Source organism: Chiloscyllium punctatum, chromosome 46 (genome assembly GCF_047496795.1).
Source record: "Chiloscyllium punctatum isolate Juve2018m chromosome 46, sChiPun1.3, whole genome shotgun sequence".
In the NCBI taxonomy this organism is placed as follows: Eukaryota; Metazoa; Chordata; class Chondrichthyes; order Orectolobiformes; family Hemiscylliidae; genus Chiloscyllium; species Chiloscyllium punctatum.
Window position 1 is genome coordinate 38,937,650 of NC_092784.1, and position 27,367 is coordinate 38,965,016.

General features: G+C 43.5%; 1 protein-coding gene across 9 annotated transcripts in view; it reads right to left on the minus strand.

Moving 5' to 3' along the window:
* Nucleotides 1-27,367, minus strand: part of pnpla6 (patatin-like phospholipase domain containing 6) — a 224,021-nt gene that overhangs the window by 63,559 nt on the left and 133,095 nt on the right. For all 9 annotated transcript variants that reach the window (XM_072564052.1, XM_072564051.1, XM_072564054.1 and 6 more), the window contains 6 exons: nucleotides 27,084-27,159; nucleotides 25,421-25,567; nucleotides 8,330-8,393; nucleotides 6,201-6,369; nucleotides 2,929-3,111; nucleotides 2,587-2,705 (listed from right to left, as the gene is read on the minus strand). In XM_072564052.1, the coding sequence (XP_072420153.1) occupies nucleotides 2,587-2,705; nucleotides 2,929-3,111; nucleotides 6,201-6,369; nucleotides 8,330-8,393; nucleotides 25,421-25,567; nucleotides 27,084-27,159 (758 nt within the window). The remainder of the gene's footprint in view (nucleotides 1-2,586; nucleotides 2,706-2,928; nucleotides 3,112-6,200; nucleotides 6,370-8,329; nucleotides 8,394-25,420; nucleotides 25,568-27,083; nucleotides 27,160-27,367) is intronic.

The following is a 27,367-nucleotide window of genomic DNA, read 5'->3' on the forward strand; positions in this document are numbered from 1 at the left end:
ATTCCATACATGAACCACCCTCTATATATGCCCTTCATGATTCTGCAAACCTTTACAAGGTCACCTTTTAAACTTCAGTGAAAAAATTCCCAGCTTATTCAGCATCTCCTTATAACTTAAACCCTCCAATCCGAGGAAATCCTATGGCAACTAGAACTGTACACAGTCTTGAAACGTCGATCAGATCAGCCCTTAACCTTCTAAATCCTAGACAAAAAAAAGGCCTCATTTATATGCAACTCCTGAATTCCAGGTATCAGTCTGGGAAAACTCCCTCCAAGGCCAATATATCTCTCCTAAGGTGCACTACCCAGATCTGAACTTTAAGTGGGGTCTAACCAGGATTTTGCATAACTGCAGAATAATGTCTGTACATCAGTCCTTCAGACATGAAGGCTAGTATTCAATTAGCATTCTTGGTTGTTTTCTGGGCCCGTTTGTGACATTTTAAAGATCTATGCAGCTGAACACCCAGGTCTCTTTGGATATCACAGATGGACAGCTGCTCTTGGTCTGCAGCCATCTGAAATGTCAAGAGCAAGAGTCAGTACCAACCAGGCCTGTGCTTTAGGCAAACAAAATGTTCACTGTCCAAAAGGCAGGTGGATCTCACACTCAGATGTAAGACTGAGTGTTTGACAGGTTCGAGGTTGGAAGATTTGCCCAGTTTGAAGCCAGAGGAAGTAGTTTGCAGTGCAACCCTCACAGCGAGAGCGATTCCTGGGATTTGAAGTGACCCGCTGGGAAGTGACAAAAAAAGCAGCCCAATAAATGATGGAAGCAGCTCTGAACTGTCTATGATAATTATAACTTCATCAAGGTTACAATGAGTGATAAGTAAAAGGCTACTATCCACTTGTTTAAAGTATTCAGGGTTTGCAGCTCGAGTCCCAGTTGTCTAGTTGTGGGAATGTTCTGAGCTGGGAAGTTGATTTGTAGATATCTCATCCCTGTCTGGACGACATCTTCAGTGCTTCCGAACCTCCTGTGAAGTGCTGCTGTACTGTCCCTTCTGGAATTTATTTGGTTCCGGGGTTGCTGCTGCTTCCAGTTGCTTGTTGTAGTGACCGGTTTTGGATCTCAGTCTATGTGTTTGCTGATGGAGTCTGTGGAAGAGTGCCATGTTCATAGAAATTCACTGGCTGTCCTCTATTTAGCTTGTCCTATGATCATTGTGTTGCCCCAGTTGAATTTGTGATCCTTGGAGGGTGTGTGTGTGTGTGTGTGTGTGTGTGTGTGTGTGTGTGTGTGTGTGTGTGTGTGTGTGTGTGTCTCTCTACTAGGGACAGCTGGTCGTGGTCTAGTTGGTGTTTGTGGATGCGAATTGCTATTTGTCTGCCTGTTTGACCTATATTGTGCTTTGTGCAGTCTTTGCATGGAATCCTGGGACAACACAACAACTGTAGGACAGCCAGAGAATTCCTAGAAGTATGGTACTCAGACATGGACTCCATCAACAAACACATCGACCTAAGTCCAATTTGTGGGCCACTACAACGAGCAACTGGATCTGACAACCAGAAGTAGCAGGAACACAACCAAATAAATTTCAGAAGGGACAGTACAGCAGCGCTTCACAGGAGGTTCCAAACCACTGAAGATGTCACCTCGACAAGGGATGAAACATCTGCAAACATACCCATAACCACGACAGTGTGAAGTATTATTATACCCCATACAAATAAAAATAGTGAGTTAATGCTTTTCGTAATTTGTCACAGTAAAGTTAAATGTGAAGTTTGCAGTGTTATGTTATTCTTTCAGTTAAATTTGAAGGAAAATGTCTCATTAAAAGGTATTGGCTTCCATGGAGACTGTCAGAAACTGCTGTGGCTTTGAAGCCCATACCAGAACTGAGCTGCATAGGTTCCTTAGCACCACATCTACACTGACATCAACACCAGTGCAACAACAGCAGTTCAGCCTGATCCAACCCTTCAAATGCAAAACACTGTTAAGCTGCAGACTGTTAAAAGGACACTGGGCCAGGGCCATTTAATGAAGGGCTTATGCCAGAAACATCAATTCTCCTGCTCCTTGGATGCTGGCTGAACAGCTGTGCTTTACCGACACCACACTCTTGATCCAAGGGTCTTTACCAAAAACTATCACACAGATCAGGCCAGGCTTGGCTGGGGAGTAGAGAACTCTTCACACATGGGAACGTGAGAGGAGGAGAAAGAACAGGCCATTTATGGGGTCAAACACTGACGGACACTTCTGGGAGTGGCAAAAGATTCAGTCCGAATTCTAGGCAAGATAGCTTGAGGGACACTGCAAATCTAAAAGATCAATGGGAATCTGAGCTTTATAACACTGCTTTTCCATCAGGACTTATGACCTGAACACCCTGGACATCCCAAGTAAATTCTTGACAAATGTGCTTCCATAGAGTCAAGAAAGATAGTTTGTGCATCAGTGACATTTCGAAACAGCATGGAACTTACATACACCACTTCAACATGGAGGGTTGGTGGCGGGTGGAGGAGGAATGTGCGTCAACTGAAAAAAAGTGTTTTGCAGCCTACTCCGACTGCTGCTCCTCACTATTAACAACATCTCAACTAGTAGTTAAACTTTAGTTACCTGGCTCCACCCCCTCCTAAGACCAGTGCGATCGTGTTTCCTGTGAGGACTCGAGCCAGTCGAGAAAAGTCACTGTGTCGATCTGCTGTTTTCTCAAATAGTTTTTCATACATCTCCCTCTGAAAGAAGAATGATAATTACTCCTTGACCGTCTCAACTTCCAAGACAACTTTCTTCTACCTCACTTAACATTGCTTGCTCCAGACCCTTACCACCTCATTGCCAAAGCATGCATTCCCAGCAAGCTACCCACAGTAAATTAGTTATTCCAATTTTCCCACCTCGCCTCACAGATCTGCACTCCTGCAGCCACCGGTGGTCAGATAGCCCATGCCCAGTTACCAATTTTTGGAGGCTCCGACGAGAGAAGATCCTGCGAGGACACTTGATGTGAAAATGTCCTGAACACCAGCTCCTCATGTTCAGCCACTCCACGGTCCGGGAAGGACTGGGACCATCTTCCTTATGTAGAAGGATGAGTTGCTTCAGTGCCCGGACAGCTGTGTTCTCCAACATCTGTTCCAGCTGCAGAGATGGAGTGCAGAGACATATAACCAAGAAATACTAGTTGTGTAGACACATACTCCAAGTGAGGGGGGCATGGATGGACAGCACAAATGTAAAGGTTGCCTCTTTATATTTTTCTGTATTTTCAATTGTGGACTGAAAAGGGAAAAGAGACTGTTTTAAAAACCAAGGATTGCGGAAAGGATTGCTGTACTTCAGAAAGGTTACCTGACAGTGCACGCAAGGTAGGAGTAACGTTCAGCTTTCAGACTGCATGAGTCTTCATCAGAGCTGATGTGAAGTGTAGAGGAGACAGCATTTACACTATATTGGGGAGAGGGGGTGGTAGAGAGCACTCGGGGTGAAGAAGGGGTGCTGATCCACTGCTGCATAAACGCTGGCCCCTCCACACTTCAGATCCAATAAAGAGAGTCTTCTAGATTCTCAACGCTAGTTTGCTCTCTCTCTTTCTCTCCACGGCTGCTGCCTGATCTACTATGACTTTCAGCATTTTTTGTTATCACTGCTTGGAAGGTGGTCAAGGTAGAAACCCTCATAACGTTTAAATAGTATTTAGATGTGCACTTGCAATGGTAAGGCATATATATAAGGCTATGAATCGTACGAAGGGATGAGCGTTTTAGCCAGTAGAGATATATTTGTTGGCATTCAGAATTGTTTACCTGTAGCTAGAATCTAGTTATTCGTAATAAACAGCGATTTCTGTCAAGTGTAAAATCTTAGTTTGTAGTTCCTGTCAACCTGGGTCTGCAGGTCAATTTGGGGAACTCTGTGCACTTGAATAACATCTTTAAATCTTGTGACAACTCAGAATAGTATGGCTTGATTTCTGAATTTTTCAAGAGTTTGAACACTTTGATGACATCCGTTTTAACCTTCCTGACCTTCAGAAGAATGAGCCCAGCTTCCCCAGTCAGCCCACAGAAGGGAAGTTTCTCACCCATTGCATGGTTCTAGTAAATCTCCAGTGGAAGACAAAAGCACTGCCTGTGCTACAGTATCCAGGGACCAGCACACAGGAAAATCCCATTCTCAGGCCAGAGAACAGATTTTACTTAAATTGCTGTAATCTTGACATTTAGCCATCCAGCACTCGGGGATGGGAACAAATATACATCATTCTCAAAATTTCCAAGCAAGTGCATCTTTATTGCCTTATAAAGTTTGTTTTAACAGAAAAAGCAGAACACGTCTTAAAAGTAAGTGTCACATCTGAAAGGATCCTTTATCTTTTCTCCTTATTAATGTGAATGTGCTGCTCCTTAAATTAAAATTATTTCACGTAATGTGGGAGTCACTGGTAAGGGCCAACAACTGTTTTCCATCCTTAACTGAGTGGTTTACTCCATCATATTCAGTGGGGCAGTTAATAGCCAACCACCCTGCAGTGAATCTGCAATCATATGGAAGTAAGAATGGCAGATTTTCTCCTCTGAAAGGACTTTAACCAATCAGATGGATTTTTCTGCTCCAATCAATGATGGTCAGCGTGTCCACCAATACTAAGACTAATTTTGTATTCCACATTGTATTAATCAAATTTAATTTTCACCAACTACCATGGTGGGATTTGAACCCACGGACCAAAGGAGCCTCTGGGTTATAGAACTTAAAACATTACAACGCAGTACAGGCCCTTTGGTCCTTGATGTTGTGCTGACCTGTGGAGTCAATCTGAAGCCGATCTATCCTATACTATTCCATTTTGATTCATATGTTTATCCAATGGTTAGGTACATTATCATTGTGCCTCCATAACCCTGCATTTCTCCATTTCAGGCTCCCAGAAGCAAGACGATAGAAAGCAAACATTGGTTATACAAACATATCAAGTGAACAACTTCAATTATTCATTCCCTTGAATTGTGACACAGCATGGGCTGGCTTTGCATTGTGTGCAATTCCAACACAGAACTCGATGGTTTGCTCAAAGTGCTACCTTCCAGCAAAAAACACTTAGTTGCAGATGGTGGCACGGTGGCTCAGTGGTTAGCACTGCTGCCTCATAGCGCCAGGGACCTCAAGTCCAGCCTCAGGTGACTGAAAACCCCACACAGACATGCTCCCTGGCTCTTCCTCCGGGTGCTCCGATTTCCTCCCATAGTCCAAAGGTGTGCATGTAGGGTGGATTGGCCGTGCTAAATTACTCATAGTGTTCGGGGATGTTCAGACGAGTTGGGTTAGCCATGGGAAAGACAACGATACGGTCTCAGTGGGTTGGTATGGACTTCATGGACCGAATGGCCTGCTTCCACACTGTCGGGATTCTATGATTCTATGATCTGTGTCATCATGGAAATACAGTGGTACAGAGGAAATGCTACACCATTGACTAACTGAGGCCCTGCCTGTCCCCTCAAATGGGCAATGAAAGATTGCAAAACATTAATCAAAGATTAAGATGATGAGAGGCGTAAATGGAGTGAATAGGCAGAGACTTTTCCCCAGGGCAGAAACATCTATCACGAGGGGACACAATTTTAAGGGAATTGGAGGAACGTTTAGGGGAGATGTCAGAGGTGGATTATTACACAGAGTGGTGGGTGCGTGGAATGCACATTAGGGACATTTAAGTGACTCTTGGATAGGCACATGGATGATAGTAAGATGAACCATATGTAGGTTAGTCTGATCTTAGAGTAGAATAAAAGGCTGGCACAACATCGAGGGCTGAAGGGCCTGTACTGTGCTATACTGCTCTCTGTCTATGTTAAAGATGAGGAGGGGATTTCTCAAAGGGTGTTATCTCATTTATTGCAATATACCTTTAATTAAAATCCCTTGTAGGCCAAATATGTAAAACTTCCTGAATATAGTTAACACTTTATAGAAATAGACACAATTCCAGGAATTCAAATATCCTAAGTTCTATTCCCCAAGTGGCTGGGACAATTTCTTTCCTATCTTTCTGCGGCTGTATAGATTTACTTTTCTATTACTCTGCTCCCTTACTTTTCCCTAGTTATCATAGCCAGTGGGTTTTCATCAGTGACATCAGGTTGCTGCCAACAACTCAATCTATCAACCAATTTACACAGTAGGTTATAGGGAATGAGGCAGAAATGCTATGCAGGGTCTCATGCTACCTCTCCCAAGGTGGGCTCTTGGTCTCCAAGTCCGATGATGAGGATGCAGTCAGCCTGCCGAATGCAGCGTTGGGTCCAAGGTGTCATGCCGTAGTCAGTCTGGTACAACACAATGCGGTGGATATCCTCTTGCTGGGCCAGCCAGCCTGACAGACGGTATTCATGGATGCTGGAAAAGGGGATCAAAACATTGACTGTTTGCCCACAAAGCAGCCTATGTAGCTACTCTACTCTACGTGACAACTGCCAAACGTCAATGGGAAGACAACTCTCGAACATGAAAGCACTGAGCATTGAACCAAGGACTCAAGTTGGAATAAGCAACATTCTCCTGCGAAGGCCACTGCCTCCAATGGGTAGCTAGGTCCAAACTAAACTAGGTCAGGACAGCTACATTCAGGCACTGCAAACCATCCTGATGGTTAAACAAACATGGAAAATTTAACAGATGTTAATTCATTTCATTTGTACTGACTTTGACTCTCACAGTTCAGTGGGGGATGACCAGGGGTGGGCTAGGCAATGGGTTTCTTGAACAAACAATGCTAGATATTTTTAATTAACCTCTTGGGATGTGTTATTACCCACCTCTAGGGGCAGGTGGGACTTGAACATGGACCTTGAACAGGGGCTCTACCACAAGCACATGTAACTAATGCTAGTTATTATGCATTATTTATTGCAACAACACAATGGGTGTTTCAGTGGTATTTTTGCATAGAATACTGCTTGGAGCGTCAAAAGTTTCCAATAATGTATGGATGTCTTTCCCACAAATATTCCAACAAAGCAAAATGGCAGGTGTGGACGGCATTTGAGTATGCTTGAACTATACTGTAAATTTATAGGCTTGTCTTCTCAAAGTTGCATGGTGCCTGGAGTTATTTTTGAGCTGTGACAGCAATGAGAATAATATTAACAGAGTATCAATAAAAGTAGATGGCACAAAACAGCAGCTAGCTTCCCAACTCCCCCTGCTCCCAAACTGTGCATTAACATCTCACCCATCTGCTTTGGGCAAGAAGAAAGGAGCCTCCTGAGTTTCAAACATAAGTTTGGCCTTTGGCTGAAAATAAGTAGATGCTGAAGTAGTTCAGATTTAATTGCATGTCCATCCAGTACAAGTATGAAGGTACAGTTCCGAGGCTAAATTAAAGACATGAAAAATTCCCTACTTCCTGTTTCACATGAGAGACCATCTTAAAGATACAAGGGTGGTCACAGTACATCCTGAGCATCAGGCGTACGGAGTGATACTGTAGGTAAAAGGAAGCACTCTGCACTGTATGACACTGGACAGGTTTTGTTTCATTTCCAAACGATGCTCCAAGATGGTTATAATTAAAATAAAAGGAACTATTCCCTGTCAAGCTACCCAGTACCATCACCACCTTCATTTCTCATGAAATTTCAAACATCCCCAGGAGAAACCTGCCTGTGAGGAGGACTACACACGATCTGAACTTTGCCAAGACTTCGTTATTTTGTTTAGTCTTGTCTGGGATCACTGGCAAGGCCAGCAGTTTTTGCCCATCAATGTTACAAATGAACTGATTGGGTCTCTAGGTCATTTCAGTCAGCAGTTAAGAGTGAGCCAAATTACTGTGGGTCTGGAGCCACATATAGGCCCGATGAGGGAAGGACAGGAGTGAATTAAGTGGATATTTACAACAACAGTGACAGGGTTACAGTTACCAATGAATCAGCTCTTAATTGCAGAATTGTTTTTGCACAGAATTCAACTTTGACCATGTGCCACAGTGGGACTCAAATCAATGTCTCTAGAACATCAGCCGAGAGCTTTATATGACTGACCAGGTGTCATAACCATTAAGCCATCACCTCCCTTAAATCCCCATTGATAAACAACTATCTGATTGATCTTTGAGAAATCAGTTCAGATTTGTTTGAAGCATGTAACTAAATTGTGGATAAAGTTATGCCAGGAAATGCCTGCTTTTAATAACTTAATAAAGTTAATTATTATTCATCTTTAAATCATCTGTCCTCAAAATCACATATCAAAAGATAGCAGCAACATCCCAGTTATAAACTGCAATTTAGGGGGAAATACAGTATTGAATACCATACAGTTTGAGATGATTGATATTCTTATCCAGCATTCTTACCTGTCCAGTGCTGACGCACCCAGACGCTGCCGAATAATATCACTGGTCATCAGCAATGTGGGCCCTAGCAAGTTACAAAGACAGCCATTGAGAGTTATCATCATCATCAACACCACACTGGGTAAGCAGTCAAAGCAATTCACTAGCCAGGCAACATGTGCATCAGATGGTAAAGGATTCAGAAATAGTCCCCAATCCCCTCCTTGTTCCTGGGAGCAGGCCAAATCCTAATGAGGTCAATCACCTAGAAAACATTAGTGCATCAAAGCAAATCAGAGAAGTACCAGCCTCATAGTGGAGATGTGAAGCAATCGCTGCTGAGGGAAATCCACATATACATGGGCATCGGGTGAAAACTGATTGAACATGACTGTGATGTCATGACAGATCAATAGTGTGCTGGCACTGAACCCTCATACACTTCAGCCATTGTTTGACTGTGGAGGGTCAGAGGCTGAGGGTGACCTTGTTGAGGTTTATAAAATTATAAGGTGCATGATTAGGATGAATAGTCAAGGTCTTTTCTCCGGGGTGGGCAAGTCCAGAACTAGGGGGCACAGGATTAAGATGAGAGGGGAAAGATTTAAAAGGGTCTAAGGACTTTTTCACACAGAGGATGGTGCGTGTATGGAACGAATTTTCAGAGGAAATGGTGGAGGCTGATACAATTACAACATTTAAAAAGCATCTGGATGGGTATATGAATAGGAAGAATTTAGAGGGATATGGGCCAAGTGCTGGCAAGTAGAAGTAGATTAGGTTAGGATACCTGGTCAGCATGGACGAGTTGAAGCAAAGGGTCTGTTTCTCTACTGTACATCTCTCTGATTCTAAAGGGAAACTAGACTTCAGGGAAGAGAGTACACTGAAACAAAAACTGGGGATTAAAGGATGGAACACAGAAAGAAAAAAAACTCTCCTGAAAGATATCATTGATATTGATTTCTTTATAATCTGATGAAAGGTGCTTCAATTGGAGAACATTTATTAGCTTGTTATAGAATTCAAAGATAGTTGGGGGCAGATAATCACTTCTGCATTTAAACCTGCCATTATTTTAATGTAATTGGTTTTGTACATTTGGAGCTGCCAGTTTCTTTACAATTTCCACTTGGTGAATGTATCTTGAGATTAATTTATTTGTGGTGAATGTACCTTTCTTATCCCTCCTGTACAAATCACAGAACCTCAGCAGTTAGTGAGCAATGTGTTGATTGTTTGCAAGGTGCTGAGAGTTGGCCGAGTTTGGGAAATCTTAATCTTAGTCTAAAAATTTAACTTTATTTATAGTTATCATTTAACGTCTTTGACTCTCTTCAAAACTAATTTTCATCCGGGCTAAAAAAACCCAGGAATTCTCTGCCTGAGACCAGCTGAAGGTGATTGATTCAGGAAAGTGGCTTCATCTGTTGTTTTCTTTAACCTGAGGCCTGAGCTAACAGAATAGCATATAAACAAGAGCATCTCAGTGCAAATTAATGTGGAGTGCAACTGAGCTGGGTACTGAGAGTTGTGTGTTAGTTGAAGGAGATGCCATTTTGCTTTTTGTGTTCATCCTGTCGGAATTGGTCCTCCATTAAGGGAAGAAGTTGGCTGCTTAATGAATATTTGGATTTAAAACAGTTCAGGAAGAAGTGGTATGATTAATATATTAAAAAAATGATTATAAATAATTGGATCAAGTAAATTGAATAATTAAAACACATTAAAGATTGTGACATGCCACAAGTGTTGTGACAACTTGAGAGAGCTCCTGGGTGCTGGTCTGATCAGAGTCCAACACATTAGGGAAAGTTGCTTGGATATTTTGAACCAGGAGGTGGTCACACCCCATTGGAATTGGATTCTGATTTAATCAGTGGTCAGGTACAGGGGAGCATGACTACAGCTGAGACAGTCAGTGGGCCCAGAGGGAAGAGATAATCTTTTCCCAACAAAGTGAAAGAGTATGAGGTGCAGTAGGACGAGCTAACTGAGCAAAGTACTGTGGTGCAGGAAGCCATTTAAGTGGGTGGAGCAAAAAGAAATACAGTGGCAGAGGAGAGTGGAAAGGGACTGACAGTGTTCTCTGCAACAAAGAACAAGAGTCCAGAGAACCATGTTGTCCACCCAGTGCCAGGATTCAGGATATCTGTTCAAGGTTGGAGAGGAACTTACAATGGGAGGGGTAAAATAATAAAAGGACACTTAATGCACAGTGAGTATGGTTAAAGAAAACTATTTTGGCCTATTTTTAAGGGCTGAACATGCCTTGCTCCTCAGAGGGAAGGGTATGATGGGCTCCCCAAAGAGTGTGTGCGTGACCTTTGTGACATGATTGAATTATAACTGAACAGCTGATTGGAACACCTCAGCGGGTATTTAGCTAAGTCACTGAGAGACTGGAGTCACGTGTAATTCAGGACAAGCAGTAGCAACAGAATTCCCTTTCCTGAAGGACTGTGGTGAAGTGGCTGGATCTGTTGGGCCAAGTGCAGGGAGATGGGGTTACTGTGGATGGACATTTTGGTCAGCCAAAGGGCCCGTCTCCATGCTGTAGGACTCTATGACAAAACTGAAGACTGTGTATCTGAATACATAGAGCATTCAAAACAAAGCAGATGATGAGCTGACAGCAGAAACTGAAATTATGGTGGAGGAAGAGGCCATTCGGCCTGTCATATTTACTCCAAATCTCTGAGCATTTTGGCCTTAGTGCAATTTCCCTATAATCCTGCAGATTATTTAAGTAGAAATAATCATCCAATGCCCTTTTGAATACTTTAACCACATTTCCAGGCAGCAAATGCCAGACCCTAAGTAATCACTGTGTGGAAAACCTCTCTTACCTCATAATTTCTTGTTTAGCAAAACACGTACCTTCCAATTCCTGAGCTGTTTATAAGAGGGTACAATTTCTCCCTATTCATTCTGTCAAGACTCATGATTTTGAAAAGTTCAACAAAAGCTCCTCTGAACCTTCTCTCCTCAAAGGAAAACATTCCAAACATCTTCAATCTTTTCTCATCTCTGGAACCATGCTCTCCAATGAAAACAGTCCCAACTGCTTCAATCTACCCTCATAACTGAAGTTTCAAATTCCTGGAACCATTCTTGACAATCACTTCGGCAGTCTCTGCAATGCATTCACATCCTTCTTAAGGTGTGGCACTCAGAACTGTACACAATACTTCAGCTGAAGACCTATAAGTGTCATATATAGTTCAACATAAACTCCCTGCCTTTGTACTTTGTGTTATTAATGAAGCCGAGAATACCATATTCTTGATCAACAGCCCTCTTCTTGTCCGACCACCTTTACCGACTTAGGCACATATATACCAAGTCTCTATGCTCCTACACACTCCTTAGAGTAGTACCCTTTACTTTACAATGTACTTTGTACCAACGTGCACATCACCTCACAATTCTCTGCATTAAACTGCATTTACCACCTATCTGCCCACTCATTCAACTTATCAATGTTCCCTTGAAGTTCTACACTGTCCTTCTCACAGTTTACTACACTCACAAATTTCGTACTGATCACAAATTTTGAAATTGTTCCCTACACTGAGATCTATATGGAGAAAGTGAGGACAACAGATGCTGGAGATCAGAGTAGAAAATTGTGTCACTGGAAAAGCATCGCAGATCAGGCAGCATCCAAGAGGCAGGAGAGTCGATGTTTCGGCCATAAGCCCTTCATCAGGAATATACACACACACACACACACACACAAATAAAATAAAGCAAAGGTTCCATTACTGACCTTCGGGGAATTCTACTACAAACCTTTCTCAGCCCGAATATTACTCTGCCAAACCCTCAGCTAATTATATATCCGTCTTGTTGCATTCCTTTTTATTCCATGAGCTATAACTTTTCTGAAGTCTGTTGTATAGCATCGTATCAGATGCCTTTCAAATGTCCAAGTACATCACATTGACAGCATTTCACTTAACACTGTAACCACTTCGAATATCGGATTATCTGGCAAGACCACAAGGTCCCGATACTTGGCTAAACTATGTTATCCGACATTCAATTCTCCAGAACTCAATTAAATCAAACAAAATACTCTCTGCCAGTGTCCTTCAGATAATCGAGGTTCCCCTGTACATATGGCTCTCCATTAGACAATTCAGGCTCGGTATTCTGAAGTAACCCCCAGTTTTCCACAGGATTATTAATTTAGCCCTGCTTAATTGCTTCTCAAAATATTCCAACCAAAGTTAAACAAGCTGGTCTGAAACTGCTGAACTTATTTTAACAACCTTTCTTTTGAACTAGGGCATGATGTTTGCAATTCTACAGACCTCCGACATCACCCCCTGAATAACTGACAGATGGCTGTAGGACGACAAATTGGGTCCCAAATATTGAAAGGTACAGGACATTTAGAAAAGGGAAGAAGGTAGAAAGGTGACTCAATTAATTATGGCATTAACATGAGAGGGGATGACCTACATTCAGGAAACAAGGATGTAGAAGTGGTATAGGTAGGGACGAGAAATGATAAAAGCAAGATGTCACTTGTGAGAGTTGTACACATACTCACCAATAGTGGGATGAAATACGAACAAAGAAATAATGGTAGCTCGACAGTAAGGTAAATAATGTCAAAGGTAAAGTCATCAGAGTTTTACAAGATCACAGGATTGCTCTCAGAGAGAGAAGATTGTGGTGGTTTAACCTGAGTGTTACCACATCTCAGATGAGGGGAAAAGTTGAGGAGGAAGAATCCTTCACAGTAGGGGAACTGAATCTACATTGTGGATTTCACATAGCCATTCAGCCAACTGAGCTAACTAACCCCTCAGGGTTTGCATTTAAACCCAGACAGACTGGAGAAATAAGATGGACCAAGGTAGCCCAGGTGAACACTTCATGAGGAGTTTTTAGGATAGTTTCTTAGAATATATTCTGGAGTGAGACAGCTGGCTGTATTCAATCTGGTATTGTACATCATGATCATTTAACAACTAGATTGTGAAGGCACCCTGAGGGAATAATAATCATGATGTGAGTGAATTTTACATTCTATTTGAATTCATGAAGAATGAATTCAAGACTATTATTTTAAACTTAAGTAAGGGTATGGAAGGTCAGCTAGTCAAAAAGTGAACTGGCAAGTTAGGTTAAGGACATAGTAGCAGTCACATTTTTGATTCATTCATAAGACTTGCATTTCACTGGCTGGGCCAGCATTTATTGCCTGTCCCTAATTGCCCTTGAGGATGTGGTCGTGAGCTGCTTTCTTGAATTGCTGCAGCCCATTTCCTGTCTGTAGTCCCACAATGCCATTAGGGAGGGAGTTTCAATATTTTGATCCAGCGACACTGAAGGAATAGTAGTATATTTTTAAAGTCAGGATGGTACCTTGGAGGGGAACTTGCAGGTGGTATCCGTTCACCAAGTATTTACATGTGGAGACTCCTTGACACTGATCCAGCTCCCTCACAGTCCGTTCTCAGAGTGAGCAGGATGTCTGACATTCCTGTTCTTATCTGTCAGCCAGGACTCCCTGATTGGATCAGATTAACAACCCAAATCTGGGAACTCCTATTCTATTTGTATTCTAACCTCGTTACAATCACCCTGTTGGGGTCAGAGGATATAGGCAGGTTCCTTTCTTTTGTAGCTCCTCCTGGGGAGTTTTAGCATTTGGTCACATTCTTCCAACTCTGTCTCTGGGAGGCCAAGTAGCATTGAGCCCCCTCCCACCTGTGGTCGAAGTATCCGTAATGGATTTAAATTTTCTGGACATACTTCCAGTCACAGCTGACAATATAGACTTGGTATTAGGGAATGAGCCTGGACAGGTCACCTGTAGAAGAGCATTTTGGGCTTAGTGACCATAACTCCATAAGATTTCGAGTCGTCTTGGAAAAGGAAAAGAGTGGCCCTTGGTTGAAGGTGCTTCATTGGGCAAGGGCCAATTACACCCAAATCAAACAGGAACTGGGGAGTGTTGATGGGGAGCTGATATTTGAGGGCAAACCTAGGTCAGGCACGTGAGATGCTTTTAAAGACCAGTTTATTAAAAGGCAGAACATGCATGTCCCTGCGAAACAGAAGGACAGGAACTGCAGAATTTGGGAACCGTGGACAACAAGGGGAATTGTAAGCTTTGTCAAGAGGAAAAAGGAAGCATACAAAAGGAAGTTTGTCGAGGCAGCAACAAACTTGTAAAGCCCTTGAGAAGCATATAGAAATTAGGAAGGAACTTAAACACGGAATTAGGAAGGTTAAAAGGGGCCATGATATGTCTTTAGCAAAAAGGGTCAAGGAGAATCCTAAGGCTTTATACGCATATCTTGGAAGAAATAGAGTAGCAAGGGAAACAGTAGGCCCACTCAAATATAAAGGAGGGAAATTATGTGTGGAGCCACAGGAAATGGGAGAGATCCTGAAGAATACCTTGTATCGGTATTAACCAAGGAGAAGAACATGACTGATGTTGAGGTCAGAGATGAGTGTGTGAATAGTCTCGAGAATGTCACTTATGGAAGAAGGAAAATTTGGGTATCCTAAATTACATTAAGGTAGATAAGTCCTCAGGGCCAGATGGGATTGATCCCAGGGTACTGTGAGATGCAAGAGAAGAAATAACCGGGCATTAGCAAATACCTTCACATCCTCTTTGACCATTGGCTAAGCTCCAGTACTTTGGAGCCACACCGGTGTTGCTCCCTTGTTTAAGAAAGGAAGCAGAGATAATCCAGGAAATTATAAGATGGTAAGCCTGATATATATGGTGGGGGAGCTCTTGGAGAAGATACTGCATACTTGGAGGAAAATGAACTAGTTAATGGGCAGGCAGCATGGTTTTGTATGGGGAAGGTCATGTCTCACCAACCTGACTGAATGTTTTGAAGAGGTGACAAGGATTATTGAGGGAAGGACTGTGTGTATTTTTTACGGACTTTGGTAAGGCATTTGATAAAGTTCCACATGGCAGATTGGTACAAAAACTAAAATCACGTGGATTCGGTGTAGGCTGGCTAGATGGATACAAATCTGGCTTGGCCACAGAAGGCAGAGGGTAGCAATGAAGGGTGTTTTTCAGACTGGAGACTGGTAACTAATGGTGATCCACAGGGATCAGTCTCAGGTCTTGTTGTTTATAGCTGAAAGTGTGTTGCTGGAAAAGTGCAGCAGGTCAGGCAGCACCCAAGGAACAGGAGAATCGATGTTTCGGGCATCAGCCCTTCTTCAGGATGCCCGAAACGTCGATTCTCCTGCTCCTTGGATGCTGCCTGACCTGCTGCACTTTTCCAGCAACACATTTTCAGCTCTGATCTCCAGCATCTGCAGTCCTCACTTTTTCCCTTCTGTTGTTTGTAGTAAATATAAATGATGTGGAGGAAAATGTGGGTGGCCTGATTAGTAAGTTTGCAGATGACACGAAGATTGGTGGAGTTGCTGATAGTGCCGACAATGGTGAAAAGATGAAACAGGACATAGATAGATTAGCGACTTGGGCACAGAAATGGCAGGTGGAGTTTAATCCAGACAAATGCAAAATGAAGCATTTTGGAGGTTCAAATCTAGGTGTGAACTATACTGCAAATGGCATAGCCCATCAGGACATTAACATACAGACAGATCTGAGCATACAGGTCCATAGTTCCCTTAAAGCAGCAACATAGGTGGCCAAAGTGATTAAGGTGGCATATGGCATGCTTGCCTTTGTCACCCAGAGCGTTGGGTACAAGGTTTATGTAACAATTTGCAGCTCAGGTGCTGGTATCTGTGGTTGTGGGTATGTTCACTGAGCTGGGAAGTTGATTTGCAGACGTTTTGTCCCCTGTCTAGGTGACATCTTCAGTGCTTTGGAACCTCCTGTGTTATACTGTCTCTTCTGGAATTTATTTGGTTCCGGTTGCTGGAAGCAGCAAAAATGGAACCAAATAAGTTCCAAACGAGACAGTACAGCAGTGCTTCACAGGAGACCCTGAAGCACTGAAGATCTCACCTAGACAGGGGACAAAACGTCTGCAAATCAACTTCCCAGCTCAGTGAACATACCCACAACCATAACATGGAGTACAAGGATTGGTAAACCGTGTTGTAGCTATATAAAATCCTTGTCAGGCTGCATTCGGAGTCTTGTGTGCAGTTTTGGTCACCAAACTACCAGAATGATGTGGAAGATTTGAAGGATCAGAAGGATCTGTCAGAAGAGATGGTGGAAGCAGGCACATTGGTGACATTTAAGAAGCATCTTGATGATTACATGAATAAGGAGGGAGTAGACGGATACTGACCGAATAAGGGCAGAAGGTATTTTTAGTTTATTTAGGGCATGATGACTGGCACAGACTTGGAGGGCCAAAGGGCCTGTTGCTGTGTTGTACTTTTCTTTGTTGTTCTAATATCAGACTTTGGATGCAAAATGATCCAGTCCTAGCAAACTGAAACAGCTGCTGGTGATGGGAGAAACCAAAGGGGCGCTACAACCGTTTTGGACCTGGAGAGACCAGATCACTGTCAAGAATGGCATATGATTATGGAAAGCAACCGTGATTGTCCTGAGCAAAGGTCGCTGCCAGATACTGGCTGAGCTCCATCAAGGTCATCCCAGAGGTTTCCAAAATGAAGGTGCCGGTAGGAAGTTTTGTCTGGTGACCAGGATTGGATGCAGACAGAGCCGCATTGTTGGCAGTCTGGGCGCTGTCCAACCAAAGACAAAAGTTACCACCAGCGGCTCCTCCACATTCATGGGAATGGTTGGAATAATGTGTCGACTATGCAGGTTCTTTTCTGGGGGGAGAGGTTGGCTGGAAGGTTGGTTTGCAGAGTAGTGTGATGCCAACAGTGTGTGTTCAATCCCCATCACCAGTTTGAGGTTCCCATGAAGGACTCTCCTTTTCAACCTCTTCCCTCGCCCGAGATCTGGTGGCCCTCAGGTTAAATCATTACCAATCACTTCTCTCTCTAATGAGAGAGCAGCCCCTATGGTCTGGTAAGACTATGGCAAAACAATCTTTAATGGGCTCAATCTCCTTAGTCATTGTGGATGCCTACTCCAAGGGTCTGGATGGGTAAGAGACATAGTCGCTGCAAAGTCAGGTCCTATGATGTTCAAAGTTTGGGTAGGAGTGCTGGTTCTGAACAAGCACGTGTACCAAATGAAAGCTGCAATCTAGGCACTGCTGTAAAACAGAATACCCTGCCCCTCAGAATATCTGGAAGGCTGTCAGAGCCACAAGTTCTCCCCCTCTGCCAAGCGCCTGAAGAAACCTCTGCAGGCAAGATGGACATGTCAGGAGACGCAGACTTGACGCTGTTATTGCCTGAAGATGATGAATTTCTTCTGAGTTGCTCTGGGCACAAGGGGTGGGCTACGGTGTAGTGCATGCCACCGCTATCCGAGGCAGAGTTGGAGGATCCAGACCCGTTGTGGAAACACCTCATGTGAAGTGACAGGAAAAAGAACAGGCCTCCATCCGGGGACTTAGATGGGGAGGAAGGAGGTCAGCAGGTGGACCTGAGAATATGATTTTCCTGATTGGGGTTGTTAACCAGCTCTACCTAGGAGTGCTGGCTGACAGATATAAACAGGAGTGTTCCGTTCCCTGTAGGAACCAGCTCTGAGCTAGCTGGGTCAGTGTCATGTACCCTGCACGTGTAAATAAAGAGTGATTTGGTGACGGTATACCAGCTTTCAGGGAATATCTGCAGTTCATGGATAAAATTGAAGAGTAGTGTCAAATGTCAGTAAAACATATAATTGGGTGGTGAAAAGCCAACTAGTCTGGAGATTGAAATAATCATAGAATGAGTCATCATAGAATTCCTTCTGTATGGAAACACGCCATTCGGCCCAATAAGTCCACACTGACCCTCCAAAGAGTATTCCACCCGGACCAACTCGGCCACCCTATTTCTTTACATTTACCCTGACTAATGCACCTAACCTACACATCACTGAACACTTTGGGCAATTTAGCATGGCCAATTCACCTCATCTATACATTTTTGGATTGTGGGATGAAACCAGAGCACCCAGTGGAAACCCACGCAGACACAGGAAAAACTCCACACACAGACAGTCGCCCAAGGCTGAAATTGAACCTGGGTCCCTGGCGCTGTGAGGCAGCAGTGCTAACCACTGAGCCACTGTACCGCCCAACAGAATATTGTACAGAATCTAAAAAACATCAAGCTTGCTTAAAATGAAGGGAAAAATTACACTGGGATAAAAGTAACTCAAAAGGTAACAAGTAGAAAGACCTTTGACAGATATTTAAATAAGACTTAATACAGTGAGTGTCAGTCCTATGGAAAGCAAGTTGGGGAATTAACCATGGAAAACGAGGAAGTGAAAGGTGATCTGAACCGGTAGAGTGTACCAGCCGTCAATCCACAGGAAAGCGAAGACCGCAGATGCTGGAGATTAGAGCCGAGAGTGTGGTGCTGGAAAAGCACAGCAGGTCCGGCAGCATCCGAGGAGCAGGCGAATCAACATTTCAGGCAAAAGACCTTTATCAGGCCCTGATGAAGGGTTTTTGCCTGAAACGTTGATTCTCCTGCTCCTTGGATGTTGCCTGACCCGCTGTGCTTTTCCAGCACCACACTCTTCACTCTAGATGACACAAGATATAATGCAGAAATAGTTGTACATAACGAAGTGGAAAGAGGGAGGAACTGAAGAAAATTACAACTATCAGAGAACTGGTATAGAGTAAATTGTCAGAGCCACAGTCCCCAGGTCCTGATGGATTTACCATAGACTCTTAAAAATGTGGCTATTGAAAGAGTTGATGCCTTAATTTGATTCCCAAAAAAGAAAATCAGGGCGGGTTCTATTAATTTGGAATAGTTAAGTTGTGCATTGAGAAAGGGATGGGGACAGAAAGGCCCATAGTATTGACCTTCTAAAAAGGAGTCATACTGGAGTCAACATGTGAACTTGATTTCTCTCTTATCAGACCTGCTGAGTTCCTCCAGCACATTCTGTTTTTAACTCCAGTCAGCTCAATATCTGTCATATCAAAGATACTAGAAGAGGGGAAAGATATAAAAGAGACCTAAGGGGCAACTTTTTCACTCAGAGGGTGGTACGTGTATGGAATGAGCTGCCAGAGGATGTGGTGGAGGCTGGTAGAATTGCACCATTTAAGAGGCATCTGGATTGGAATATGAATAGGAAGGGTTTGGAGGGATATGGGCCGGGTGCTGGCAAGTGGGACTAGATTGGGATGGGATATCTGGTCGGCATGGACGGGTTGGACCGAAGGGTCTGTTTCCATGCTGTACATCTCTATGACTCTAACTTAAGAGCTGGGCACTTAATTATGCTCAGGTTAATTAAGGAAGAATCAATATGATTTTGTGAGAGGGAAACCACATTTAAATAATCTAATAAAGTTCTTTGAGGAATGTTCCATGTGTTGTAGATAAAGGGGAATGTGTTGTAGATAAAGTGGGCATATCACACTTAGATTTTCAGAAGCCACTTGTTAAAGTGCCACAAAGATGATTGAGAAAGTAAAAGCCCCTGGTATGATAGGTAGCACATTGTTATATGTAGAAGATTGACTGGTTAACAGGACACAGTAGATATTTTCTGGGTTATTTTCTGGTTGGTAAGATGTAATCAGTATTCCACAGGGAATCAACATTTTACAATCTTAATTTTTTCGGCGGCAGTTGAAGTGGGAGGAGTGACAGCGAGGACCAGAGGCCCGACAGGAAAGTAAATATATAATCTTACCTAGTGTATAGGTGGAGCGCCGCAGAGCAGGAGCTGACATGGGATTGCTGGGTGGTTGCTTTACCCAAGACACCACTCGGGTAGTATCTCCCACCTCAAACCAAAATAAAAGGCTCTGTGCAATAACTTGGAAAGTAGACTTGTCCTTTTTTTCAGTTTTCAATAGTCTCATTGGGAATTTAGAATATTGGGAATGGAGGTGAGGGCAGTTGAATGTTCCTCTTGCAGAATGTAGGTGGTGAGGGTCACCACGAGTGTCCCTGCTGACTGCAACTGCAGGAAGTGCACCCAACTCCAGCATTAGGGAACTGGAACTGAAGCTGGAGCTGGATGAACTTCGGATCATTCGGGAGGTGAAGGGGTGATTGAGAGGAGTTACAGGGAGGTAGTTATACCTCAGGTATAAGACAAAGGGTTACAGTCAGGGGACGGAAAGGGAACCGGCAGGCAGTGCAGGAATCACCTGTGGCCATTCCCCTTAACAACAAGTATACCATTTTGGATACTGTTGGGGGACTACTTATCAATGGGGCACAGGTCTCTCGCACAGAGTCTGTCGATGTTGCTCATAAGGGAAGGGGGAAGAGGGCAGAGCATTAGTCATTGAAGACTCCATAGTTAAGGGGACAGATAGGAGGTTCTGTTGGGAACGAGAAAGACTCACAGTTGGTATGTTGCCTCCAAGGTGCCAGGATTCGCAATGTCTCTGATCTTGTTTTCGAGATCCTTGAGGGTGAGGGGGAGCAGCCCCGAGTCATGGTTCACATAGTTACCAACAACATGGGTAGGAAGAGAGATGGGGATTTAAGGGAGAAATTCAGGGAGCTAGGGTGGAAGCTTAGAGCTAGGACAAACAGAGCTGTTATCTCTGGTTTGTTGCCAGTACCACGTGCTAGCGAGGCGAGGAACAGGGAGAGAGAGGACAAAAATGTGACGACAAGGATGGTGCAGGAGGGAGTGTTTTGGATTCCTGGATAATTGGGGCTCTTTGTGGGGAAGGTGGAACCTCTACAAACAGGATGGTCTTCACTTAAACTAGAGGGGTACCAATATCCCGGGGGGCAGGAGCAGAATTTGCTAACATTCTCCAGGTGGGTTGAAACTAATACAGGAGGATTGGAACCCAAATTGTACTTCGAATATACAGGAGGTTGAGTGTGGTGAGGTCCAAATTAAGGTTTCAAGGTCGCATGAGGGCACCTGCAAGCAAGATGTTGGTTTGAAGTGTGTCTACTTCAACGCCAGGAGCATCTGAATAAGGTTGGTGAACTTGCAGCATGGGTTGGTACCCGGGACTTTAATGTTGTGGCCATTTCAGAGACATGACTAGAGCAGGGACAGGAATGGTTGTTGCAGGTTTTGGGAATTAGATATTTCAGTAAGAACAGAGAAGATGGTAAAAGGTTGAGGGGTGGGGGGGACGCATTGTTAATCAAGGACAGTATTACGGTTGCAGAAAGGACGTTTCAGGATTCGTCTACTGAGGGAGTAAGGGGAGGTTAGAAACAGGAGAGGAGAGGTCACCCTGCTGGGAATTTTCTATAGCTCCCCTAACAGTTTCAGAGATGTAGAGGAAAGGATAGTAAAGGTGATTCTGGATAGGAGCGAGAGTAACAGGGTAGTTGTCATGGGGGACTTTAACTTTCCAAAAATTGACTGGAAATACTACAGTTAAGTACTACAGATGTGTCAGTTTTTGTACAATGTGTGCAGGAGGGTTCCCTGACACAGTACATCGACAGGCCAACAAAGGGCGAGGCCACACTGGATTTGGTACTGGGTAATGAACCCGGCCAGATGTTAGATTTGGAGGTAGGTGAGCCCTTTGGTAATAGTGACCACAATTCGGTTATGTTTAGCAGTATGTACTGCAGGGCAACAGTTATAGCTGGAGGTAAGGCAATTATGACGCGATTAGGCAAGATTTAGGATGCATTGGATGGGGAAGGAAACTGCAGGGGATGGGGATAATTGAAATGTGGAGTTTATTCAAGGAACAGCTACTGCGGGTCCTTGATAAGTATGTACCCGTCAGGCAGGGAGAAAGTTGTCGAGTGAGGGAGCCATGGTTTACTAAGGAAGTTGAATCTCGTCAAGAGGAAGGCGGCGGCTGCGATGGTTCGGTTACGGGGTCATGAGAGTTACAGGTTAGCCAGGAAAGAGCTAACGAGAGAGCTAAGAGGAGCCAGGAGGGGACATGAGATGTCGTTGGCGGATAGATCAAGGAAAATCCTACAGCTTTCGATAGGTATATCAGGAATGAAAGAACGATGAGTGTAAGTTTAGGGCCAGTCAAGGATAGTAGTGGAAAGTTGTGCATGGAGTCCGAGGAGATAGGGGAAATGCTAAATGAATATTTTACATCAGTATTCACACAGGAAAAAGACAATGTGGTCGAGGAGAATACTGAGATACGGGCGACTAGACTAGACAGGATTGAGGTTCACATGGAGGAGGTGTTAGCAATTCTAGAAAGTGTGAAAATAGATAAGTCCCCTGGCCCAGATGGGATTTATCCCAGGATTCTTTGGGAAGTCAGGGAGGAGATTGCAGAGCCTTGGTCTTTATGTTGTTATTGTCGACAGGAATAATGCCAGAAGACTAGAGGATAGCAAATGTTGTCCCCTTGTTCAAGAAGGGGAGTAGAAACAACCCTGGTAATTATAGACCAGCGAGCCTTCCATCAGTTGTGGGTAAGCTGTTGGAAAAAGTTATAAGAGATAGGATTTTTAATCATCTAGAGAGGAATAAGTTGATTAGAGATAGTCAACACGGTTTTGTGAAGGATAGGCCGTGCCTCACAAACCTCATTGAATTCTTTGACCAAACAGGTGGATAAAAGGAAAGCGGTTGATGTGGTGTATATGAATTTCAATAAGGTGTTTGATAAGGTTCCTCACGGTAGGCTATTGCACAAAATACGGAGGTTGGGGATTGAGGGTGATTTGGTGGTTTGGATCAGAAATTGGCTAGCTGAAAGAAGACAGTGGGTGGTGGTTGATGGGAAATAATCATCCTGGAGTTCAGTTAGTAATAGTGTACATCAAGGATCTGTTTTGGATGCACTGCTGTTTGCCATTTTTATAAATGACCTGGATGAGGGCGTAGAAGGATGGCTTAGTAAGTTTGCGGATGACACTAAGGTCGGTGGAGTTGTGGATAGTGATGAAGAATGTTGTAGGTTACAGAGAGACATAGGTAAGCTGCAGAGCTGGGCTGAGAGGCGGCAAATGGAGTTTAGTGTGGACAAGTATGAGGTGATTCACTTTGGAAGCAACAGAAATGCAGATTCTTGGCAGTGTAGATGAGCATCCATGTACACAGGTCCCTGAAAGTTACCACTCAAGTTGGTAGGGCTGTTAAGGCGGCATATGGTGTGTTAGCTTTTATTAGTAGAGTGATTGAATTTCAGAACTATGAGATCATGCTGCAGCTGTACAAAACTCTGGTGCAGCTGCACTTAGGAGTATGGCGTACAGTTCTGATCACCGCATTATCGTATGTGGAAGCTTTAGAAAGGGTTCAGAGGAGACTTACTAGGATGCTGCCTGGATTGGAGGGAAGGTCTTACAAGGAAAGGCTGAGGGACTTAAGGCTATTTTCATTGGAGAGAAGAAAGTTGAGAGGTGACTTAACTGAGACATATAAGAAAAACAGAGGGTTCGATAGGGTGGACAGTGAGAGATGTTTTCTTCGGATGGTGTTGGGTCATAGCTTTAAATTGAGGGGTGATAGATATAGGACAGATGCCAAAGGTAGTTCCTTTACTCAAAGTAGGAAGTGCATGGAACGCACTGCCTGCAACAGTAGTAGACTCGCCAACTTTAAATGGTCATTGGATAAGCATATGGACTAAAATGGAATTGTGTGGGGTAGAAGGGCTTCAGATTGGTTCCACGGGTTGGTGCAACATCGAAGGCCGCAGGGCCTGCACTGTGCTGTAATGTTCTTTGTTTTATGTTCATATAAATGATGAATATGAAAGGCATGGCTGATGACACAAAAGTAGAGAAGAAAATAAGTTGTGAAGATCACATAAGGAAGCTACAGGTAAGATCAGTGAGTATACAGGTATACAGATAATATTAATGATTATAAAGATAAGATTAGTGAGTGGGCAAACATCTGGGAAATTAGAGTATAATATTGGAAAATCTGAAATTGCCTATTTTGGTAGGAAGAATTAAAAAGAAACACATTCCCCAAATGGTGAGAGATTGCACAGGGATCAGAGTGTCCCTGCACAGCAATAGCAAAACGTTCACAAGTAATTAAGAAAGCTAATAGAATATTATCATGCATTACAAGGGGATGGAATTCAAAAGTGGGAGGTTATTTGGAATTGAAGTACTGAAGCAGTTCAGAGAAGGTTTACCAGATTAATACCTAGAATGGGTGAGTTATTTTTTGAGGAAGGGGTAGACAGGTTAGACTAGTATCCACAGGAGTTTAGAAGAGCAGTTTTGGAGAGTAAAAGCAAGAGTTGAATTAATTCAAATGTTTAAAAGATCTTAATGTTGCAGAATCGGAGTGTTGTTGACTGGGTGCATGTGGAATGGATGTTTCCTTTTGTGAGCCTATCTCAAATTTGGGGTTGAGAGTGTGGTGCTGGAAAAGCACAGCAGGTTAGGCAGCATCTGAGGAGCAGGAGTATAGACGTTTCAGGCATAGCCTTTCATCAGGAACTCGGGCTCCTGCCCGAAACTTCGATTCTCCTGCTCCTCAGAAGCTGTGCTTTTCCAGCACCAGACTCTCGACTCTGACCTCCAGCATCTGCAGTCCTCACTTTTTCCTCATCAAATTAGGGGTCGCCTCCAGGTGAAGAGAAAGATTTTCTCTCAGAACTCTAGTCCTGAAAACATGGTAGAAGCAGATCTTTTGAATTTTTTTGAAGGCAGTCATGGAGCGTTTTGTGATAAGCAAGGGGTCAGAGGTTGGCGGGGGTATGTGGGGCTGTGGAGTAGTCAGATCTGCCACTAAATGGCACAGCAGGCTCAAGGGGCTGAATGGCCTGTTCCTAATTCACATGTACCAGCTCCCAAGCACATGGTGCCCAATTGCTTCCTTAACTGCTGAGGCAGAGTTCCTTGGTGACTCCCTCCAGCCTACAATCTCATCTTCACATAAGAGTGCAACTGAATGTCAAGAGAATGAAAGTCCTTTATTCCCACAGAATACTCCTTCCCAAGTTTCTGATCTGGAAAACTGGATGGGATTCAGTGAAACCATTGTTAAATCTAAACATGAGTTCTGAGCATTTCCCAAAGATGATGGTATTCTTGCAGCAACATGAGTTTCAGAGGTCAATGCTCAGATTAAACCTGAAGCTTTTACAGCTCAAGGTCAGAGAGACCAGGTAAATTGTGCCATACAAATCTCTCACTAACCAATAGCATTGAGTGCATGAGTCAGCTCCATGGTGAAGGCAGCAATTGGTACATCATCACAGACAGGAAGCACAGCCACAGTGGACAGGTTACTGGTTGGGTTTGTTACATCGGCACTGCTAGCTGTTGACAGTCCGATACCAGAGCCTGGAAGAATCAAGATACACAAAAATGAGCTCAATAAGTTACCTCTAAGATTTGTCTGTACAAAATAGAACAAAAATGGGGGAGGGATCTCGATTTTGCAGGCAAGGTGTGTTGTGATAGTATCTTATCCAGCTAGATCATCTAGCAACGCCCATTCTGATTGTCAACTCTTCACAACAGAAACAAGACCTTATTCCACTCTCATTTCCTGAAATTTCTTCAAGTTACAATTCCACACCTATATTGTGTTGGTTAGTAAGCTCAGAGAAATTTTGATCTGAGAACTTTGGTCTTATTCTGAAATAAGAGTCAGTGGTAAGTGTTGATAGCCCTATTCTAAAAAGGATAAGGGCTATAATCTCAGAATAAGGGGTCACCCACTTAAGATAGAGATGAGGTGGAGGAATTTATTCTCTCAGAGCAGTGAATCTGCGGATAATTTACATACAGGGTTATTGAGGCTGCTTCTTTAAGTACAGATTTACTCAAGGCTGAGATTGATTTTTAATCAGATATGGAATCAAGTGGCTAAGGCAGGAAAGTTGTTAGATCAGCTTGAACTCATTGAGTAGCTGAGTGGATTAGATGGTCGAAATGGCTTATTTTTGTATTTATATTTATGGGCTTGTGGAAGAACTGCACTAAAACTGCTCCTTGTTCAGGAAATGCTGTGCTTAAGGTCATCTGCAGGTTTAAGACTGCAAAACCTAACAGTGGAGCTGAGGGGACATCTGATCATCTGCCTGCTGAGCTGTCCCCAGTCTCTCACGGGATCGGCGGGGGGGGGGGGGGGGGGGGGGGAGGGAGGGGGGTCAATGGTATGGCCAGCATTTATTGCCCATCCCTAGCTACCCTCAACAGACTGACAGCCAGCTGCCTTTCTGAAGTTTTAGGCAATTAGCGAAGGGCAGTATGCTGACCTAACCAGCAACATTCACACATGAACAATCGAGAGAAACCCACAGTGCTATTCAGGAAGGAGTCCCAGGGTTTAAACTCATTGACAATGAAGGAATGGTGGCGTCGTACCAAGTCAGTAGGATGTGTGACACAGATGGGAATTTACAGATGGTGGTATTCCGATGTATTAGCTAACCGTAAGGATTTACTATCATTCCAGGTGGTAGAGGCCACAGGGTGTAAGAGCATTACTAGACCTACAGATGGATTTACCAGAGGCCCACCTCTATTTCACACAGAAGACATTATTATTCAAGACTCCCTTGGTATAACTGTATAAAAATGTCTCAATTACCTGCTACATTTTGTCTGAACTGCCATGATTGGCAGAACATTGCCCATTCAACGTTTATGAGCAGATAGACTGAGCAGCTGAAGGTAACAAATACCACAGCACAGAAGCTGAGGCACCGCTCACTGCCCTGGACAGACAGATGTTTCATGTGAGTAATACGTGCTGGCTCTCAGTAGGGATCAAGACAGCTGCTGAGATGGGAGAAGAATATGAGCATCTGAAGTTGGATTTACTTCAGAATCCCATGGCTAGGTGCCCTACCTGGAAATGTCCCATGCACCTGCTGCAGGTTGCCCAAGATCTTCTGACCCAGTAGATGAATCAACCGAGTGACTACCTACAATACATAAACAATTTGACATAGTTATGAAAAAGAATTACCATCAAAACATAAGCATATGACTTGGCAGGCTATTGAACCTGATCCACCATTTCATCAGACCGTGACTGATCTGACAGTAACCTCAAATCTCTCTTCCCACTTAATCCTGAAAATCACTGACTGCCTTGTTACTCTAAAATCTACCTACATTACCTTTAAAATT